Source organism: Setaria viridis, chromosome 3 (assembly GCF_005286985.2).
Source record: "Setaria viridis chromosome 3, Setaria_viridis_v4.0, whole genome shotgun sequence".
Taxonomy (NCBI): Eukaryota; Viridiplantae; Streptophyta; class Magnoliopsida; order Poales; family Poaceae; genus Setaria; species Setaria viridis.
The window spans coordinates 11,101,685-11,118,794 of NC_048265.2; the positions used below are offsets into that span (position 1 = coordinate 11,101,685).

General features: G+C 45.0%; 2 protein-coding genes and 1 pseudogene across 2 annotated transcripts; 1 reads left to right on the forward strand and 2 right to left on the reverse strand.

Moving 5' to 3' along the window:
• The first annotated feature begins 6,898 nt into the window (after positions 1-6,898).
• LOC140222149 (PR5-like receptor kinase) lies at positions 6,899-7,845 on the forward strand (annotated as a pseudogene).
• A 4,828-nt stretch (positions 7,846-12,673) lies between these two features.
• LOC117847136 (non-specific lipid-transfer protein 2) lies at positions 12,674-13,368 on the reverse strand. The gene has a single exon (XM_034728298.2). It carries the CDS (start codon positions 13,255-13,257, stop codon positions 12,952-12,954), a length of 306 nt encoding a protein of 101 aa, XP_034584189.1. The 5' UTR covers positions 13,258-13,368; the 3' UTR covers positions 12,674-12,951.
• Positions 13,369-15,584: 2,216 nt separating this feature from the next.
• Positions 15,585-16,268, reverse strand: LOC117847525 (non-specific lipid-transfer protein 2). The gene has a single exon (XM_034728738.2). The coding sequence runs from the start codon at positions 16,198-16,200 to the stop codon at positions 15,913-15,915; it is 288 nt and encodes a 95-aa protein (XP_034584629.1). The 5' UTR covers positions 16,201-16,268; the 3' UTR covers positions 15,585-15,912.
• Between the last annotated feature and the right edge of the window lie 842 nt (positions 16,269-17,110).

Below are 17,110 nucleotides of genomic sequence, written 5' to 3' on the forward strand. Positions count from 1 at the left end.
TTGTGACTATTTGGATGATGTTTTGAGGTATGAGCAAAGGAATGGAGTATTTTAAATTTTTAATGTGTTCTGAATCTTTTTTCTCAATCAATGTGCTAATTTCCGCTTGCCATCCCATGGTTGGTTACTTGGGTTGCACTGGTCTATTTTTTTTTGCAAAATTTAAAAATAGGTGCCTATTTTTATAACATACTCCCTCCGTACTCATAAAACATGTCGTCGTGGGCCTCTACTACGTTTTCGTGAAACATGTCGTTGTGGCCGCGTGACCCGTACGTGGTCGCGTTTGCCCCTGGAATCCTCTCGGCTTCCTTCCTTCGCTAATCACGCGCGCTGCCGAGCATTAATTGCATTTGCCGCTTCGTTTCCTTTGTCGACCATTCACTCGCAACCCATTATTGCGTCGCACTGCCATTCTTGCCGCACGACAGCGTGGCACTCCATTCATCGTTGCAGTACAACGTCGCCGCCGTTCCTCGCCACCACGGATGGATCGCTTGCTTGCATGGTCGCCGCACTCTCGCCGCATGGTCGCCGCACGCTCGCCTGCACGCTCGCCGTACGCTCACCTGCACGCTCGCCGTACGCTCACCGCATGGTGAGCTCGCCGCACGCTCGCGGCGTGGATCGCTCGCGTCCACGCTCGCTCGAATTGCAGCTAGACAACGTCGAGATGACGTCGCAGGAGTTGTCGGACTCCGTCGCACCTGATCTGGACTCCGTTGCGCTGGACAACATCGAGATGACGCCCAAGGAGTTGCCGGACTCCGGCGAGCTAGACAACGTGGAGCCGCTGGACTCCGTCGAGGAGGTACAGTGTCCTCGTTGTGGCATGTTCCACACTGGCGGCGCCTTTAGAGAAGCCTGCTTCCAAGCTCGCCGCAACGCTCGCAGGTGTGCCCGTTATGGCCTTTTGCATGAAGACTACGATGTGCCAGCAAGGTTCTTCTATGGCGTGGACAAGTTTGATTGTGAGTTCTTCGTTCCTGATGTGGAAAAACTTGAAATGCATGGTAACACCATCATTGTGCCCCAGGAAGTTGTAAAGAAGTTGGATGAGCACAATGAGAAGATGAAGCAAACAAAGATCAGTCCCCAGACCAACAAAGAAGATGAAGCAAAGCAAGATCAGTAAGGTACATGCATTTAACCTAAGATACATTGTAGGATCCGTAACTTGCATCTTCTAATTTGCATAAGCTAATTTCCATCTTCTAATTTGCAGGGAGATTACTAATGGCTTCAGCTAGCAAGGAAGGTTCACAGGAGATTCGCAATGGCAGCCTATCTTCTCTCTCAAGTTTTTATTTTTGCATGTGAGGAATCTTCAACTTGTTGCATCCTTGGAGCTTCATGGCTTCTTTCAAAACACTTTGTAGTGTTACAAAAATCCTATTTGCTTTCCATGGAGAGTACTCTAAGAATGCCTACAAAAATGTGATGAAGAAATCAATCAATTAGTTATTGAAGAAACAATGAAACAAGTGCATTATCTTGTTATTAGAAACAACTGATCATTTACCTGTTGCACAGCTGGAACAAGATCTTTAATTGTTTTTGCATCCTTCTTGTATTGAATAGCTTGAATAGCTCTAAAAAAACCCCCAAATCTAGAATGTTAAAATCCAGAGAATCCGGTGGTTGACAAATTAGCTAATGTCAAACCCATCTTGCTTAGCATCCTCACAAAAAATAGGATCATCCACTTTTAAATGAGAATGTGCATTATCTTGTTGTATGAAAATTGGCTTGTTCACATCTTCACTTGGCCACTTGGCTCGAATTGCAGGGAATACTCTATTTACCATGAAATCTCTGATCACGTCCCTTTTGATTGATGTAATTGGCTTGATTACTTCTTCTCCACGAATACGATTGTGACTTCTTCTATTAGCTTGTTCATAAGTGACAAGTGGAAAACAACCTATTTTTCCATCAAAAACACATTCTCCATTCCCAAACCTTGGCCGAGCACATACACACAAGAACATGAGCCTAGGGATGTAGTTCTTGTTCTTACAAGTGCGATGTGGGTCATCTTCCTCGGGCAGCAAATAATATTTTTCAGATTTTTGAGAGAGGTAGAACCATTTTTCATCAATGAACACAAAGTCAAACAAATCCTTAAATTTTGGATAATCAACCAAACCTTGCTCAATCATATCAACACACCACTTCAACCTAGTCTTCTTGTTAGCATTTGTGAGGTATGGTTTGATGCTACTAGAGTGGTGCCTAAGCAAACCTTTTTTCAAATATCTTTGTATCCTAGCTTTGCTAATACCAAGTTTACGGGACACATCTTCTATGATCATTCTTTGCTTGAGAGGAATGTTGCGCAATCGTTCTAAATCTAGAGGGACTGCCTTACGACCACTTCTACCCTTCTTTCGACTAGCAACCACAATCGGAATGTTATTTGCAAGTTGGATTTTACCTTGCTTCCATAAGCGCTGAAATGTCCGAATGTGCACTCCAAACTGATCAGCAACGATTGTTGTATCTTTCTTGCCTAGTTTTCCATTCTTGCTTCTAGCCAACAATGATTGATAAATTTATTTTCTGAGGTCTTCTGTCATGTCTTTTCTTTGATGGTTTGCTTCAACGGGAGCAGCATATTCTATTAAAAAAATAATCACTTGTTAGCCACGACTTGTTCTATTAAAAGAAATTAAACAAGCGCATGTTAAAAAAACAATAGTTCACGGAGTAGTAGATACGGCATGCAGGTTTATCTAATGGCACATTCAAAATAATTGCCATGCTTACTAATAAAAAAATCTAATTGCATCAAGTGACAAGATCAAATCAAATCCACGTCAAATAATAGCCATGGCTTACCTGAGAGGTTTTGTACATAATCGAAGTCAACAACACCAAATTCATCAAGTGGCAAGTTCAAATCAATTCCTGTTGAAAAAGGAAACAACAAACTGAGAAAGGAAACCACATTTGCAAGTGGCTGCTATGAATATCATAAATGGAAAGAGCAAACTGAGTAACAATGGACACAATACCGTTCTTGTGATCCTCCAATATTGGCTCGTTGAGATTGAAGGGAAGGTTACCGTCGTTATCTTGTTCTATACGAACATTCGGATCAAAGGCAGGGAATGGATCACCCGCCGTACGGAGAAGTGGAAGAAGAAAAAAAAATTAAGCCATGTCGTAGATGAACATGGCTAAGAACAAGCAAGCACGGTAGTTTAAGCAAGCAAGCAAGGAGGCAAGGTAGTAGATGCAGGAAGCTAGGTACGAGGTGTTTAAATAGACGAAGCACTCCAAGAGTCAGGCCTATTGACCACGCTCGCAGTGAAAAGAAAATAGCGCCAGTGAACTCAAACAATGCCACAGTGCTATGTATGGATGCTTAGCTTTGATTTCAAAACTAAATACATGCTTAATGTGATGTGCTCCCGTAGCCTTGTGGGCGTGGTCGCGTGGAGACGAGAGGTCGCAACCTCTCAAGCGGCCTGATGATGGGACTTTGACAGTTGACTACTTGACTTGCGCCCAGTCTCCGCGTCCAGCTGACTGGTGGTGGCGGTGTACGTGGCGGCCAATGAGCCTCGCGCGCCTACCCCGTTCGGCCGTTCCTTTCAAATTCAAACTCACACGGCCCAGGCCGCCAAGCCGATAGGAGGAAGAAGGCCACTGGCTTCTGGCCCAACTGGCTGCTGATTTTTTGGACGGCCAGCTACAGATGATGTTTCCAAGGCTGCCTAAAAGCCCAAGTCCAGAAAGCATTACCTTGGTCAGTTGAGCTGACTAGCTGAGGAGCTCTTGAGTTTCTTTCGAAAACAATATATCTTTTATACTCCCTCCATGCTCATAAAACATGTCGTTTAGGACATGATTGTGCTTACCAAGGAGTGATTAATTAGGAGGTATTTTTCCATATGTGCCCCTATTAAATAGGGTTGCGGGTGCATTCCATACGAGAAAGAACCATAACTCAAACGGCTAGCGTAGTGCGTCGTGAGCCCTGAGGACTGGGTTCGATTCGACTTTGACTAAAGGTTTTTTTGCCACAGTTCCGAGGTGCTCTGGTTCTGCTACTGTAGCGCAATGTAGCGAGAAGCAAGGAAAACTACAAATTTCGCTTCGTCGCCTCCTTCTATCTCTCAATTCATTTTGCATTGGTGCGAGTGGAGCCTTGTGAGGGGAGATGAAGCCGAAGCTACATAGAGCCCTACCAAAGAGGGTTTAGTATAAAATGACAATAACCATCATGGCATCATTGATATTCAGGTGTCCATGCATGTCTTGGATATTATCAACGCTTCTTTTTTGTTCTTTCAATATTTTACAGTAATTTAACCAGATCTATTTTTAATTTAATACAGTATTACCAGAGGAGAAAATCATACCACGTAAGACCTCACAACAAGATCCGGTGTCTATTACTATTTGTCCCCCTTCTGTGCTTATATTACGGTCCTTATATTGCTTTGATAATTTTGCATCAACTACACAAGCTCACGTAATGAGTAATGTTGCTTTTGTTTGCCTAAACCTAATTTCACCGAAACTCTGCAAGAAGTAGTAGAATTTTCTCCTTGAGCTTTTTTTCGTTCCCTCGAGAGGTACTCTTCCCTCTTTAGGTTGGTCTATGTGTTTCCGTTTGGTTTTTCTCTTTCGGAAAAAGTGTATTTCTCATCCCTTAGAGCAACTCCAAGAGTATCTAAAAAATTTTTCCCCAAAACTATGTATTGGGGGTTCTCCCAAAAAAATTTCCTCCAAAAACATATCAGTCCACAGCAGATCGCTAATAAATAGCCCCCAATATTTCAAACACAGGTCACGTCATCGTATTGGGCCCATCGGAAGGGACGCGCGGGTGTGCGGGAATCAGGATTGGGGGAGGAATGACAACGCTAAAATATACGCGGTGGCAGGCTGTTTTTTAGCGTCGCTAAACAATTAGGGAAGATTTAGGTGGATTGTTGGAGTTCATTTTTTCTCTTTTTTTTTCCCAAAAAAGATATTGGGGTAAGATTAGTAGCCTCTTGGAGTTGCTCTTAAGGATTATAAAAGCATGATTTTTCATCTTATATTCAATTAGCGCAAATCAACTCCTTAACTAACTAAACTATTGCATCCCCACCTTGACTGACAATGATTTAGTGCCATCTGCCAGCATTTTAGGTCATGTAATCTTTCAGCCATGTCAGATGCGAGTTGAGCCGACCTCTATAACAGCCCGGTGCGATTCGGTTTCATTACTTCTCCCATAAATTTTTTCTCTTTACCGTTGCAAGCTTGTTAGCGACGACTATAATGGTTTCGGAGGGAGAAGGATGGGAATCGCCAGGCCATGCTGTTCATCATTGTAATGCTGCTGCCTTGCATGTTTCTATGCACGGCTTAAGAGCTAAGAGGGCACAACCTCCTTGGATCATGCGTGGCTCAGCTTTGATTAAAGAGGATTTTGTTATGAAGCCTAAATTTTATAGGAAATCCAGTTTAGAAATATTTTTTGAAACTTTTAGTGAGCTTATATTTTCTACTCAGCATATGGCATGACAACAAGTGATTACTTCGAGGATTACGTAGCTGAAACCGCTATCAGATGGTACAAACCATTATTAAGCCGAGGTGAAGATGACCAGTGCACCTATTTAGTTAGTTAAGAGGCTGATTTGCACCAATTAAAATATAAAATATGAAAGTCACTTTTGCAATACTTATGGGATAAAAAACTCACCTTTTCCTTTCCTTCTTGTTGACGCCCAAAGTGGCACGGTCCGAGATATGCGAGGCTAAGACCAGAATTGCTTGAACTAACTCTTGGTATTTTGCAAGTTTAGCTTGAATATGAATTGTGCAGGACAAAGGAGTCGTTTCGGATGCTCTAGACGTGATTTTGCTAAAAGGGACGAATAAGCATCTAGAATGACACCAAAGTTAGCAGATATGGCTGATATGATGAAGTCAAACTGGTCAGATCAAAGTGCTCAAAATTCATATTGGACTTCACCATTGCGTAGATCTCGTCGAGAAGATCGAAATGCATATGTGGAACGCCTAATTTGGAGTCCGGATGAGAGAGTTACGGCTTCGACAAGATTCAGCCCTGAGCTGACCGGGTCAGACCGGTTTGGATGGGCGGTCTGACCGGTCTACCCAGCCTAATCCGAGTTAGGAGTTGTATTTTGACACGGGATTTATGTAATCTTCGACTCCTACTGGGCAAGACCTTGCCACCCTATAAATATAAAAGGCCACGGTCGATTGAGGGCATCCCAATCGAATCAATCTACAACTTACTTTTGTCTTCTCAACCCTAATACTTTTCCAACCTCCATGCTGTTCATCTACTGTACTCCATGACCATAGATGGCGTTCTAGGCTTGCTGGTCAACCTAGGGCACGCCGGCGACGTCCATGCCCTAACGGGGTCCCTCCCGGGCGAGAGCTTCGACGGCCTTTACTAGTTTGCTCGTAAACTAGTCGTTCTTCACCATGTAAGTGTGTTGGTTATCCCTTTGCTGGTTTGCTCGTAAACCTAGCCATCCTCCATTACGTAAATGTGGCTGTTATCTCCTCGAACGACCGGCTCAAGCCGAACCTTGGGAAACCGGTCTGACCGGGTTGCCAGACCGGTCTGACCGGTCTGTGCAGCCTCTGTGCTATTTGATTTGCGACCCATGAACTAGCGCACTCGTGTGTTGGCCGAAAAAGGCGCCAACACTTCTCTTTATGGCGGTCCTTTTTGCACTTTCAGTGTTCTTATTTATATTGAAATGAATTTACAGATAACACTTGTGCCACATCATTATGAATTCTGTATTGTTTAATTGTTCTTGCAGATATAATAACCATTGTGTCAGGTGCAATTTTACTCCCTCTTGTCCTTTTAGTGTGCGCTCTGTGTTATAAGAAATCTTGCGGTAGAATGTCCCTGAAAGGGGGATTGGAACGTGTTCCAAGAATTGAATCATTCTTGCAAAAGCACGAAGCTCAGCACCCAAAGAGATATAGGTCCCGTTTGGATATACAATGCTAAACTTTAGCACCCTCAAATGGAGTGCTAAAGTTTAGCACTTGGGGTTGTTTGATACAGTACTAAAGTTTAGCATCTTGGATGAGAAATGACTACATTACCCTTATTTATGACTGGCTTGGAAAAAAGTGGAGAAGAGAGAGAGGGGGCAACTAGGGAAAAAGTGGGCTTGGGGACCACTTTTAGCACCCATTAGCACCTTTTAGCACCCCTTGGGTGTGCTAAAGAAAATAAGGATGCTAAACTTTAGCACTCACCTTTTAGCACCCCTGTTTGGGAGTTCAAGTGCTAAAAGTGTGCTAAAAGTGAGGTGCTAAAGTTTAGCACCCCTTCCTAAACACCCCGCAGTTATTCACAAGTGAAAAGAATGACCAAATCCTTCGCGCACAAGCTAGGCCAAGGCGGCTTTGGTACTGTTTACAAGGGCGGGGCTTTGGTACTGTTTACAAGGGCAGCTTGCCAAGTGGCCGTGAAGTAGCAGTGAAGCTTCTCAAGAGCTCCAAGGATGATGGCCAAGAGTTCATGAATGAGGTTGCAAGCATCATGAGAACTTCCCATGTTAATGTTGTGGCTTTGCTAGAGTATTGTCTCCAAGGATCAAAAAGAGCTCTAATTTCTGAGTACATGCCTAACGGTTCCCTCGAAAGATTTGCTTTTGGACAAGGCTCCGAAGGGGAAAGATCACTAAGTTGGGACAAATTGTTTGATATTACAGTTGGCCTTGCTCGAGGACTTGAACATCTTCACCGCGGGTGCAGTACGTGCATTTTGATATTAAACCACATAACATTTTGCTAGACCAAAATCTCTGTCCAAAGACATCTGATTTTGGACTATGATGCCTAAACCACATAACTATGATGCCTTTTATGACCAAAATCTCTGTCCAAATTGTCTCTTTTATGCATTCGTTTAAAACAAGCAATATCAATGTCATATATATCGATGCCTAAGCTATGATGCCTTTGGTTATCATCCATTTTTATTTTTATGGCTGATTGATGATACTAGCCCACAGGACATAACATGCATTCTAAATGGTTTCTCATTAGTTCTAAATAAATCTATTATATGTGTTTGTACTTTCTGCCATTTATTTTAAATAGACTTGAGCATTTTTCGGGCCAGGCCGAAAAAGCCCGGTTCATTTCGGGTTGAAAATTCGTGCCCACGACCGCCCCATGGGCGTTGTCGGGCTGATTTTTCGGGCCGAGCTCAGGCTTCTGCTCTTTTTTAGTTGAAAAATAAGTCGAATAAATTGTCTGGATGAGCTCGAGCTAGCTCAAAACTTTTTCGAACTTGGTTTTCGTTGACCACGCCCACCAGGCCAAAAATGCTTAGGTATAATTTTAAATAAGTATTGGAATCACATCTAGATTTTGGTGCCCATAAAAAAATACAATTGCATATTTGATTATAAAATGTATTCAAAACCGATCCCTTTTTTCACTGGAATTTGTATCCCTACCAGTTCACGGTTACACACGTCTTGGTGGTTCGTGGTTATAGTTCACTAGTTGAACTTGAATGGATATGGATTATAGCTGACTGTGCAATCGGCAGGTATACTGTGAGCATCTGTTGGAGCTAAAAGTCAGCCGATTGACCCTCAGCGTCGGACACACGACCTGGGAGAATCTGCTTAGCTCCTGTTCGGGTAATCGTCCTGGTGCGGTTCGCGCGGCATGCCAGCCAATCTGACATGTTGATTGGCAAGGAAGAAAACGTGTCAAATTTCAAAGGTTCCGATCGGCTAAGGTTCCGATCTCGAAAAGCGTATCAGCAAATCCGCCGATTTGCTATATAAAGATAATCGGCTATGATACAGCCGACAATCACAAACTCGTATCGGAGTTGGTTATTGTACTATCACGGGCCAATCTTCCTCTATCTGCTTTCTCCGACCCACTTTAAGCCCATATTGGCCCAATCGCTCCAACCTTTCAATCGGCCGATCTCCACCAACTCCGTCCGCCAAAATATTTGCGGCGTCAATCGGCCGATTCCCAACTGTAGCACCAATCGGCCGATTTCCAATCGTAACCTTTTAATCCACCATATCGGCCAATCATTTTCTCCCTTGACGCCGATCCCATACGTGTCAAAATCTGGCTTCAACAATATCTTATGCTAGATAGTTATGAAAATTAGCAGGCTAATAGTTGCTGTTTAGTTGTTACAACATTTCCTCAGGAACTTAACAAGACACGCTACATGTTGCAGGGCGTGGAAGCTCAAAGAAGCAGTACATAACATGTAAGGAAAAACTCTCATATGACAACCATACGACTTTCTCTATTCTTGGCACTTGTATTTTTGTGATAATTTCAAACAAAAGTGCATAGTTTCATATAGTGTAGAAGTTTGTTTTCTCTGGCTTACACTAATTCTGTAGCCGTTGCAAAAAAAAAAAGCCATATAGCACTCAAGTATATTATCTTTTATTTTCCCTTGGTATTTTCTTTTTCACCCATCTCCGCCGACTGCTGCTCCTCCATCCTCCTTATGCTGCCGTCCGATGTGTTATCGTCTCGTTGCTTGCCCCATCACAATGATCCCAGCAAAAGCTCAAATCCCACCTTGCCTCCAATGGATTTATTCAACCCCCTAATGCCTCCACCCACCTTCTCGCTATTTTTCTCTCTCTTTCTTTAGACCCTCATCCACCAGCCCCAACCATACCCTATGGCTCCATCAGCGTGCCGCTGCTCAACGCTGGTCTGGTTACTGTCTCCCACCGCTAGTCTAGATATTGCAACCCACTGCTATTCAAGCCGCTGCCCATGGCCTTTCCTCCCAACCCACCTCCATACACTTAAACCCTATTTCACAAATCCCAAAATGTCTAACCCAAATCCTAAAACCTCCTAGAAGCTGGAGAAGAAGGGAAAGCAACAAGGAGAAAAAGGGAATAAGTGGATAAGTATATTTAGTTTTTCCTAAGAAAAAATAGTACATAATACTGAAGGATTATCATTATCCCACCAAGAAATTTGTAAGAAATCGTTGTGTGTGTTTTTTGAGACGGCGCGATTTTGTCTTTTGGTTGTTTTCATTTGCATTTCTATATATCCTTTTAATCTTTCAGTGTTTCCTTATCTATATTGATACAAATTTACAATTTAGACTTGTGTCACATGCTTAATGACATTTCTACATAATATTATTCTGCAGATATGGTATCAGCCATCTCATGTGCAGTTTTACTATTGCTTCTCCTTTGTATGTGTGCCGTGTACTCCAAACGGACTCCAACCATTGAATCATTCTTGCAAAATGAAGCTCCGTACCTAAAGAGATATACTTACTCAGAAGTGAAGACATTGACCAAGTCCTTCGCCCACAAGCTAGGGAAAGGGGGTTTCGGTACTGTTTACAGGGGCAGCCTGCCAAATGGGCGTCTCGTAGCAGTGAAGCTTCTCAACAATTCCAAGGATGATGGGCAGGAATTCATAAACGAGGTAGCAAGCATTATGACAACTTCTCATGTTAATGTTGTGACATTGCTAGGGTATTGTTTCCAAGGGCCAAAAAGAGCTCTATAGTTACGGAGGTCTTCTCACCGCAATTTGGACATATAAGTAGCAAGTCTGATGTCTATAGTTACGGGGTGATGATCCTTGAGATGGTCGGAGCAAGAACATCATTAATGATTCATATAGCAGTAGCAAATATTTTCCTCAATGGGTTTACGATCACTTGGAGGAATACTATCTGAATACTGGTGAGATTAGTGTTGATAATGAGATTGTCAAAAAACTGATAATAATTGGATTGTGCTGCATACAGCTGCAGCCTAACAACCGACCATCCATGAGTAGAGTAGTTCAAATGTTAGAAAGCAGGGCAGATGATTTGCGGATTCCACCACAAACTCACTTGTGCTGAAAAGTTTCAGTTTCGGTCTATAAACATTCTGTACCTCCAGCAAGATTGATACCGTACTTTATTCACTAAAACATGCCTTTAACTCATACAACTGCCGCCACATACCTACTGTGCATTTGCATGAGTGCGACCAGTGAACAATCAGCAACCCAAACTCTATAAGCGGTCACACGTGTTCTTGTACATTTATTCCCTGCATAGTTTGCAAATAGAACCCTAATTTGAACCGCGGCAATTAATCCTGATCCAATATTTTATAAAAAAAACCATGGGCGTGCCAACCCCTCTCCCCTCCCTTGTTGGCTCCTCCTCCCTTCTCGCTCTTCCCTTCTCGCTCTTCGCCTCGCTTTCCCTTGGGAGCAGAGGAGATGGCACGGGTCAGGGCTCGATCTGTGTGACTGGCAACTTGCCCACCAACTCGCTCTGGGCCGCCACCAGGATTTGACGAAGGGGAGCCAAGCCATGCCCGCCCTCCACCGCACGGCCCCCCGCAGCAGCATCTGCAGCACACCGCTGGGAGGACCACGGCGCTGCGAGGACGTCTGACGGCGCCGTCGGCGGTACCGGCCGACAGCTCCGCCGTTAGCGCCGGCGAAGAGCACACCGGACCTCATGGCTCCAGACCGGCCATGAGAAGGCAGATCCGTACCATACGGCGCCGGATCCATCAACCACAAGGAAGACCGGGGCAGCCAAGCACGCAGAGGAGACGGAGGAGCAGCAAGATTTTGCAGGAAAATGGCAGGGAGAAAGGAGGAGGAGACCTCTAGGGGAGAGAGGGAGGAGATGCTGCGCACGGTCACCGGCTTCGGCGCCGTCGTGGGCCACCGCCACCGCTTGCTGGACGCCGGCAGCGACGGCCAGGGAGGGCCCGCGTGGGGTGGCCTGGCGGCGGGAGGCGGAGTCGCCCCTCCCGTCGCCTGTCCAGGCGACGCGGAGGGGTACGCGATATTTTCCGAGTGACCCTTGTCCAGTCGCATTGGGCATTTGGACATGCTAGTTCCGGAGGAACCTGGCATGTACCTGGTACGTGTCGCGTGCAAAGCAGCAGACAAGAACTGCAGCTAGTTTACGGTTGTGTTTATCAGATTAAAGTTTTTCTTTTTTTGAAAATTCGATCAGATTAAAGTTGAACGGGGCCGGTGCCTCTGTTCGCTCCTGTCCTGATCTTTTCCATGAAAAGTGCAATTCTAATTTTTTTAAGATAGATTATGGTAGTGTGAAAAGACTCACATCCTCATTTTTTTCCACATACGGTAAGTTTTAGCATCAAATTAGATCTGGTCACTTAATTAGGTAGGTAGTTTGTGGGATTTTTTTTAAATGCTAGAATATCATTTTCATAGGATGGAGTATACGTTTTCTTTCCTTTTATTTTGTAGCTTCCGAGATGGATCTTCCTGTCAGTGTCATGTGCATTTTGGGTGTTCAGTCTTTGAGTTCAGTCACTCTAGTGATACAGCAGGTTGTGTGGTTGCAAATTTACCACTCGCGGCAGTGCGCCACACTGCTTTTGTGTAGTGTTGTCGGAATCTTGACCTTCAACCAGAAACCTGGCTCATCCCGAAATATGAGTGCATGCCTAGTGGCTGGACGAAAACGGGGAAGCTTACCAACTTGTTGGGAGAAGTTTGATACTACAGTTTGCATCGGTATGGTGGAAATGTTGACATTGTTTCATATCGTCATCAAGGCTCCCCAGTACTCTGTATCTTGCATTCTGTTATTATAAACGATTAGACCCCACAATATCCTACTATGTTAGGATTTTTATCCAAAGACAACTCAAAGTGGCACACTTTTATTCATGCAGCATTTGCTTCATAGAAGCTCATACATTATTGCATATATAGCAAGTATTCAGATACTACGATACATCAAGTCTGGCAGTCTGCAGAGCAGAACTCACACTGTAAAGTACCCAAGCAGTACTACGTCTCAGTTTATTCTCAAGTAAGCAGGTCACTCTTTTATTAGTAGCAGAGAGCAACAGCAAACCATGCTATCGGTGTACTTGCACGAAGCCGAGGACGAGCTCGATCGATCGGCCGGGGCGCTCAGCACCTGGGCAGCGGCACCTTGCAGGCGGCGAAGACCTTCTTGCCGTTGGGGGAGTTGACGTAGCGCTTCATGTTGGGATCCTTCTTGTACTGGCAGAAGCAGCTCGCCGGGTGCGCCCTGAGCTTCGCGCAGCACGCCGCCGAGGGCGCCGCGTTCCCGACGATGGCCGGCGCGCACGGGGTCAGCTGCGTCGGGGTGCACGTCGTCGCCGCGCCCGCGCCCGGCGCGAGCTCCAGCATGGCGCTCGACACCGTGAGCACCACCAGGAGGAGCGCGAGGGACGACGCCTTGCCGGCTGCCATGGCAGGTTACGATTGGAATGGAGCTAGCTGATCGACCTCAGTCAGATTACAGGAGCGACCAGTGGGAGGTTGTGCTGCTGCTGTATGTTTGAGTTGTGGCGAATGGAGTGTGTGATCCGTGGTGTATTTATAGGGCCTTGCCGTAGGGGAAGGGCTGCGTAAGCAGCGCGCAACAGAGTGAAGTTTTATTTTTGTTTCTTAAAAGCAACCGGTAAGAGCTTTATTGGACATGCATTGATAGAGAAGAAACAACTTGTACAACAACAAAACTCAACAGAGTATCCCCTCTGTTCGTAAATACATGACGTTTACGACAAACTTGAACTAACTAGCTTGCTCTAATATCATATATTTATGGACAGAGCAAAATGAAAAAAGCGACATAAAACAATTACCACAGCAATGCACCACCAAGAAATCACCATAACACCGTCATCCCACACGCCACATATGCCGCATGTCCTCTAGAGAAGAAGACGGCATCCAGAGATAAAACCGTCAATGCTGACCGACGAATCGATCCGTGGTTTTTCAACCGAGATGTAGGGGAGGGGACCTCATGGTAATGTCTCCAACGAGGGACGTGTCACCATTACCGGCCTCAGTAGGGCGGAGCTGAGTATAAGTTTTAGGGCCAGGTCGATTAAAGTTTGGTGCGTGAGCAACGCAGAGATCATGACATCGCGGAAGCATCAAGCACGCACTGGACGACTAAAGGACTGACACACAGTTCCACTACCGCTAAGTTCGTTCATGGCGCATGTGCAGGGGGCTAGCCCTTACGGACTCGAGGCGTCAGACGTTACGGACCTGTCGGGGTGATGTGTTCTTCTTTCCTTCCCTTTTTCTGTATGAACAAGACGATCCTTTTCTAGAGAGAGCGCGTAGTGGGTTGGGTAATTGGGTTAGTAGAACGGGAAGAGGGCATCATGAGCGTGCCCAACTGATATAGGGACGGCAAAAAGCTGTCAGCAAAAGTCTCAGCGTCGTCCACTGCTGAGCTACACGTAGCGACGTAGTAGAAGAGGTCAAGCATGCGCACCCGAAGCTTAGGACCATCTTTTTTGGACGGCAAGCAAGAGGCCAAGATGGCATGCCTCCTCATTGCAGCTGTCCAAGCCTCGAAGTCTTAGGGATAGTGACTGACGTGATCATGGATCAGCATTTCGACATCGCCGATATATAGTCTGATGAACTAGGCTAATAAGGAGATTAGGTTTGATATGAATACCGAGGGAGCAAAACTAAGGCCTTTATGATTCATAAAGCCACATTTTATTGAAAGGTTTATATTATCTTGATGAGGCAATTTGTGTCCAAGTACCAAGCAATCTTCTCGTGCTTGAGTTTATGAAAGGTTTCGCATCATCAAATGCAAAAAATTATGTCAAGAATACATACATGGAAACCTCCTTAGAACATTACAAGTCTTTCGATGAGTGTTTGCCTAATTTATCTGGAAGTACTTTGAATGGTCTAGTGGCATACAATCTTCGGAAGAAACAAAACAAAATTTGCCGTTGGTCCATATAATATGCGAGGAGTGCTAGCTTACCAAGTTACACTCATAGGTCATAGACATAAATCAATGTCTTTACGGCAAAAACTTTCATAAATTAAAATATACACTAGCAGCTGTTCAATAAAAAATGAGTATACCTTCTATAGCCGTGCAAGTATTTTGATCCAAATCAGGCCTTGATTTAGTTGAAGTTTTGATACATGAAACTGAAAAATTCCTACCTTGAACAGCCTACTCATTGATCCAAACAGGGATTACTTTTACTACGTTTTTAATGCCAAAGGATAACCTTCAGCAAAAGTTGCTAGTTCCTTAGGTTTCTCAATTGTCAATTGAGTTAGGATCGAATTTTGTCGAATGCATGCAACATTCAATTCGAGTTCATATATATAGTTAACTTTTCAGAATTTATTACGACTATTTGCACCACATCTCTTAAAGATTAGCAGCTTGGTAGCACAAACAATGGTGGTCAAGTAACACTGGATACAATACCAACTCTACTGTGTTTTAGGGGGGGTGGGGGCATGGGCCCTTTTATGTCCACTAAATAAACTTTGCCCCTCTGTCACCCAGGGGCAAAGTTTAAAATTTAAACTTAAACAATAATTTGTGCAAAGATAAACACATAAAAGAGAAATCAGAATGTGAATCCGTGTGGTGTAACCAGCATTCACGTGCAGGCACCAATCTTGTTGTTGATTTCCTTTCGCACAGATTTTGCATGCTCTGTCCTGTCCACATTTTAGTAAATTTTGTATATATACTTAGAGATACATTTTACGCACGGGAGCACACGAAGGAGTTGGGAGTACCGGAGATTCTCTTGTAACAAACACATACTGTATATAGTACATACATCATTATTACATTATTTATTTATACGCGCACGTATCAACCCGAAGACTAGAGCTCGGTAGATACAAGCAGGGGAGTACATCAACTGATCAACACCTCACGGAAATAAATACGCATACCGGCATACGCGGCACTAAGTACGTATACGTACGGTACGGAAACAAGCGACACCACGGTGCCTCTGCTGCATAATAGTGTCCCTGTGAAGTGGGCCACGCCACCGAGTCCACAGCAAGCGCAGAGGCCGGCCGCACGCGGCAGTGCCAACAACGGAATTAGCAGGACGGCACGGGCACCTTGCACGCGGCCATGGCCTTCTTGCCGTTGGGCGAGCTGACGTAGCGCTGCAGGTTTGGGTCGCGCGCGTACGTGCACATGCACGGCTGCTGCTCCCTCATCTTGCTGCAGCACGCCGCGGTGGGCGGCGAGTTCCCGATGATGGCGCCCGCGCACGGGGTCAGCTGCGTCGCGTCGCACGTCGCCGCCTCCGCGCCCCGCGGCGCCGCCGCCGCGCACAGCAGCAGGACCGCGAGGGCCGCGAACAGGAGCTGAGCCGGCTTCATGGCTAGTGTAGTGTGTGCTACGAGGTCTGGTAGGATCTTGAATTTTGGATGGTGCGAGCGTTCTGAGAGAGACCACAGGCATTTATAGGCTCATTCAGGAGACTGGCAACAACCTTGCTAGTGCAGAACAAGTGTGCAACGCAGATTGACTCGTGTGAGGAGACACAAGCAAGTGCACGATGTATGCGCCACTAGGGAGGAGGGACGACAAAATGCTGTGCATAATTATGGCATCTTTGCTGCACTACTTCAAACTAACAGAGAGAGGAATTCTTGGTGCAGGAGACATTGCGCTGAAAAGCAACTCAACTGAGCGCATAACAAAGCGGCACGCACTAATGTGAGTGTCAGACCCCTCGCCAAAAGCAGGGTTTGGTGGATTGGTCATGATAAGGTTTGTTGAGTTGCGCTGTTCCGTTCTGTTGATCGGATCAGAGTAGTTGAGATGGTTAAAGCCTGACCAAACTCTGTTTTACTTGGGTAGTTAATTCGGTTATTCTTTGCAAAGCAAAGACAACATAAAACGTCTGGTTGCTTTGGGAACCAAAGCGAACGTAAAACATCAGGTAAAAGTGAAAGATAAAAAACAATTCAACGGTCAGGGGCCTCAGGGCACGGCAAAGATCTTCTACTGCATGCATAGCTGAATATCTTATGAACATATATATTGGGTAGATCCAGGAGCAATTTGCTACATTTTTCCTTGATTAATAAGAACTGACACTAGAACTCCCTTTACCCAACATTGTGCTAGGCTGCTAGCCTGCCACATAAGTAAAGAGAAACTGGTTTCACCTGTACAACAGAAAATCAAGCGTACTGCAAGTTTCTGGTGAAACTATACTCAAGCCCAAAGAAGCAAACTCCTCAACATGCTAATGGATAGGAAGTTAGCATGATGCTAATGCCC

What these genes read in the sequence shown, in the direction of transcription:
- LOC117847136 (XM_034728298.2), bottom strand. Translation starts at nt 13,257, where the DNA reads ATGGCAGCCGGCAAGGCGTCGTCCCTCGCGCTCCTCCTGGTGGTGCTC.
- LOC117847525 (XM_034728738.2), bottom strand. Translation starts at nt 16,200, where the DNA reads ATGAAGCCGGCTCAGCTCCTGTTCGCGGCCCTCGCGGTCCTGCTGCTG.